The 5244-nt window shown below is 46.5% G+C and overlaps 1 protein-coding gene across 1 annotated transcript; it reads left to right on the forward strand.

Annotated features, from left to right (window-relative positions):
• Positions 1–1126: 1126 nt before the first annotated feature.
• Positions 1127–4550, forward strand: LOC148009219 (scarecrow-like protein 21). Its single transcript, XM_087673664.1, has 2 exons — positions 1127–2980; positions 3162–4550. The coding sequence occupies exons 1-2, from the start codon at positions 1526–1528 to the stop codon at positions 3852–3854; spliced, it is 2148 nt and encodes a 715-aa protein (XP_087529790.1). The 5' UTR covers positions 1127–1525; the 3' UTR covers positions 3855–4550.
• The last annotated feature ends 694 nt before the right edge of the window (positions 4551–5244 follow it).

Here is a 5244-nt window from a genome sequence, read left to right on the forward strand (position 1 = left end):
TCACATTGCCACTTCCCACGTTGCTCTTTAGTGTGACAAGGTGAGTGCAACACTAAAGAAACCCTCCCCAACCCCCAATTTTGAGCTTAGGTTTATCACATTGCCACTTCCCACATTGCTCTTTAGTGTGACAAGGTGAGTGCAACACACTTCCCACCCCCCAATTTTGAGCTTAGGTTTATCACATTGCCACTTCCCACATTGCTCTTTAGTGCGACAATGATTGGGGGTCATCGAAATATGTCGTTGCACTCAATGGTCTTGGTTAGAATATCTTGTAGCAAAGTTATCGAAATCTCTAGCCTTCCAAGTGGATTCTTGCACTCCTTAGATAATCATGTCACATACACACACTACATCTATGCTAGATGAAACCCTCCCCATCCCCCAATTTTGAGCTTAGGTTTATCACGTTGCCACTTCCCACATTGCTCTTTAGTGCCACAAGGTGACATCAGTCCCATCAGGATATTGCGAGTGCAACACACTTGTATTTACTATTTATTAAGGAGAGGTTTTGCGGGGGGCCACATGGCACACGCAGAGCCCCCTTGCAAAACCTTTCTAGGGCCCGTTGTTGCCGCCTGTGTGCCCACAAAGGGACCCCCCTGCAAAACCTTTCCAAGGCTCATCGCCTATGTGCCCATAAAGGGGCCCCTCCACTTGCCTACTTGCCTAGCCTTCATGCCTTGTTCAATATTGTAGGAGAAGTTTGGGTTGCCTCCTCTAATGGTCCTCTGAGAGAGTTTCATCGTTCGAGGAGAAACATTGTGTGATCGTGCTCTTACCTGCAAGCTTACGAAGAGTCCTCCCAGAGAATTTCATCGTTCGAGGAAAAACATTGTGTGATCGTGCTCTTACCTGCAAGCTCACAAAGAGTCCTAGGCATGAGTCTCCTTTTTGAGTTGAAATGCCTCACAATGACGCACAATATGCTAATGCTACCGACCTTCGCTTACTACAAAACGTTTGCGCTCTCTCATAGCCAGCGCATGTTGGTCTAGTGAGCATGCACTGTTGCAATGTGCATTAGCTGTGCAGAGGGAAAAAAAGAGAGGAGCCGCGAGCGGCAGGACGCGATGGAGACTCGAGAGGAGAGGCGAGGCGCGTGGATCAACGCGGAGTACAGGCATTAGCCAGAGTTATAAAAGAACCGGTGTAATTGATCATCTAATAAGAAGAACAACAGGATCGCACGACAGGCAGAGAGGGAGAGACACAGACGATCGGAGGACAGGGCCGACATAGCTGTGCTTTTGGATTCGTCAGAGGCCGTGGTGTCAGACCATTGAATGAAGGATTCAATGTTCATTCGCACCTGATCCCCTCCCCCCCCCACCCCCCACCCCCCTCCTCCCCAGACACACACACACATACAGAGAGCCCCCACTGTCTCAGTCTCTCTCTCTCTCTCTCTCTCTCTCTCTCTCTCTCTCACATCAATCATCGGACTCGCGTGTGTCAATTCCTTTCCTTCCTCCGGCCTCCGCAGAACACACCTAGGTAAATACACAGCCAGGCCACCATGAATCATCATCATCGCCACCATCATCAGAATGGCAAGTTCTATCAGCCCCGACTGTCTTTCTCTGCTGCCAATCCATCCCCAGCGGCTGCATCCCTCCCCCCCTCTTCTAATTCCCCCTCCCCTGTGGCCCCCCTCTTAGTCCCTCCCCTGCCCCTTTCTTCTTCCTCCTCTTCTGATAGCTACCATGCCCTCGCCTTCCTCAAGCTCCAATCGCCGACCCCGCCCCCGACCACAGCCGTCACCTCTGCAGCCATGGCCGCTCGTGCCGCCGAGGCCTCCCCTGTTGCCTTGCCCAGCTCCACCATCAGCACCGCCTCCCTCGCCTCTTACAACATGGAGCCATGTGCACAGAGCGTCCAGCCACACCTGGCTCAGAGCATCCAGTCATTGCTATATCACGCCTCCGCCGGCCATCAGGGTCCTTTGTGGCCACAGCCGCCCCTCCCAAGGCGTGAACCTCCTTGGATGCCTGGCTTGCCCATTGTCTGTGGCCCGAGCACCGTACAGCCCACTAAGAGAAACAGCAGCCTCACAACGAGGATAGAAACTGATGATGACAATGGCCCGATGAGTGATCAGTCTAAGCGCCTTAGGCGCACCCTGCACGACCTTGCTTGGGAGCTCCTAGGTGATGATTCGTATATCAGCAGCACAGCTCCTGGCTCGCATGAAGAGTTAGACAAATCGTCATCACCATTGTTGTTGCCATCATTATTATCAACATCATCATCATCACCATCTTCGTCATTACTATCATCAACAGGAGCAGTCGCATCATCATCCTTGTCATTGACATCATCATCGTCATTATCATCATTTGCACTGCCATCATCAATGGAACATGGTCTTCCTTCTCTCTTGGAACGTGACTGGCCTGCATTTGAGGACTTTGAAAGCTCTTTCCCCTTGCCCTCTAAGACAGAGGAACAATCTGTTGTATTGTGCAATGCTAGCAACTCGAATCATGTTATACCAGCTGTGCAGGCTGATTCATGTAGGACAACATCTCCTCAAGATGTCAGGGATATGTTGCTCTGCTGTGCAAATGCAATAAATGAAGGTGAACTAGGCCAGGCCATGAACACATTGGCCTCATTGCAACAATCTGTCTCTTTGTATGGTAATTCGATGCAGCGGCTAGGAGCTTACATGGCAGGTAGCCTAGCTGCTCGAGTGAAGCGACTGCACACACAGGCAGACACAGATGGCCTGGAGGTTAATTTCAATCTGAGGTTGGAGGAGCCTTCTCCTGCAGAGCTTCTCAAGGCATCAGAGGGTTTGTATGTTTGGTGCCCCTTCTTTAAATTTGGCTACATGGCAGCCAATGGGGCTATAGCTGAGGCCTTCAGAAATGAGCCTCATGTTCATATTATTGACTTTGACATTGGCCAGGGAAATCAATGGGAAGCTCTCCTTGGGGCCTTCTCTCAGCGTCCTGGTGGTCCTCCTCAAGTATAATTCGCATCCAAGACTTTCTCTGTTTTGAACAACTGGTTATCATTTCCATATTGTGACATTAGTTTAAAAAAATGGGGTAATTGTATCTGGCAGGATCTCAAGCAATTTAAAAGGAATCTTGAATGGATGTTCCTCCTTAAAAGGACATAACTGATTGGCATGGGTGTATTGATAGGTACGGCTGACAGGGATATCAGATTCTCAGTCCCCAGTAAGCCTGGAGGGTATAGGAAGGAAGCTTAAAGACATTGCTCAGAGAGCAAGGGTGCCCTTTGAGTTCAAGGCTATCCCAATGGATGCCTCCCAGATTGAGCCATGGATGCTGAAGAGCAAGAATCCTGGGGAGGTATTGGCAGTAAACTTTGCGTTTCAGCTGCATCATATGCCAGATGAGAGTGTAAGCACAAGCAACCCTCGAGACAGATTACTTCGGATGGTCAAGGATATGAAGCCCAAAGTGGTTACTCTTGTTGAGCATGACACCAACACCAACACAGCACCTTTCTACCCTAGGTTTGTGGAAACGCTGAGCTACTTTGGGGCTGTTTTTGAATCCCTAGATCTGTCCTTAGCTCGGGACAGCAAAGACCGTCTTAATGTGGAGCAGCATTGCTTGGCAAGGCATATATTCAACATCATCTCATGTGAAGGAGCGGAGAGGAGAGAGAGGTATGAGCTGGCTGGGAAATGGAGAGCCAGGATGAGCATGGCTGGTTTTAAGCCCTTACCGCTGAGCTCTTTCATCAATAATAAAATCAAGGAACTGCTCCAGCCTTACTCTTCCAATTACAAGCTAAGGGAAGAGTTGGGAGCGCTTCATCTTCATTGGAGAGAGAGGGGCCTCATTGTGGCTTCGGCTTGGCATTAATTTTCCATAGCAGTGAGCTTTGACAGGTTGCCTTGCCTCCAAATTTGATGGCAGCATTCAATCTTAAAGTAGATATCTACACTGCATGCTTTTTGACAAAGGCCAATTTTGTGAATACCCTACCTTTTAAGTCAAGCTATGAACCTCCTAACTCGATCCACAAAAGAAAGTGGCTCTCATGTACAGAGATATATTGATGGTCTATCTATAGAGCTTTGTTTTCTCCCATCCACAGAAAACAAGGCTTGGTCTGATCCTTGCAGATCTTGAAGTTCTGTACACATTTTAAAGGCTTCTCCCACCAAATCCTCATATCCATACCACAAAAGTGGCATGTACACATTCATAATATCATGCAACATCATTGCAATAGAGCTTCAAACAAGAGTATAACATTCCACTGCAATATTCAAAACCAATGTTGGGCTGCTCTATCAAGGTTTTGGTCTGGCCTTCTATAGTAAGGTCACTTGGTCCGATTGCTCAATAGTGGAACTTTGTACTCCCACCTAGACTTTTGGGCACCAACTACCCTTAATTATATTGTAGAAAATGCAATATCTGGTAGTTTCTACAATATCTAGTAGTGTAGACCAAGAATTATGTCGTCACTTGATACCTTTTAGGATGTTTGCTAAGATTTGAAAGGAACCTAAGTTGATTGATGTTTTTTGAATGATAATGAACTCAATATTGGGACATTAGAACCATGCTCTATGGTGAGTAGAGAAAATGGGTGGAAGGATAGTGATTCTAATGCCAGTTGATTATTCGGGTGGAAGGATGGTGATTCTAACATCAGTTGGAATGAATAATCATTCTAGCATTGTCTCAAAATGTGGGGGCCTAGGTCACTCAACAACTAGGGAGGCCAAAATCATGTCATGGGGTTGGATGGAGAGAGTTGAAGCTAGTGACCAAGCTTTTTTTTTTGTGAGTATTTTATAAATTGCTCTCAACCTTAAGCATGCGAATTATATAAGCAAACATCTTTAATTGAATCTTACTACTTTGATTTCTTAAAGCCAATCTATGGGCTGAGTGTACGATGTCACGTGTAGTTTTGTGGGCCCTATTGCACAATCTTGAGGTGAAAAGCACTTTTAACCACCTTGAAATACAATGTTGTAAGAACACAGTCATGCCTTTGTAGGATGTGACAAGACCATATTCGCTTCAAATGACCTTTGAGTACATGGCTACTAACAATATGATTAGGCCTTATTAGTTGAGTATAGGGCTAGTTACAATGTGGTGTTGTCTTGTTGGGATAGTAGAAGACCTTATCTTCTTTAGATAGAAAGCAATATTCTCATCACATAATATTTTTTTTTGTTAATGTTCTTGAAAATAGCTCTTTTTTGAAGAGTGTTGCAACTTTGCACCACAA

Source organism: Lygodium microphyllum, unplaced genomic scaffold (genome assembly GCF_053477565.2).
Source record: "Lygodium microphyllum isolate KBCC unplaced genomic scaffold, Lygodium_microphyllum_v1.1.10 scaffold_32, whole genome shotgun sequence".
NCBI classification, from domain to species: Eukaryota; Viridiplantae; Streptophyta; class Polypodiopsida; order Schizaeales; family Lygodiaceae; genus Lygodium; species Lygodium microphyllum.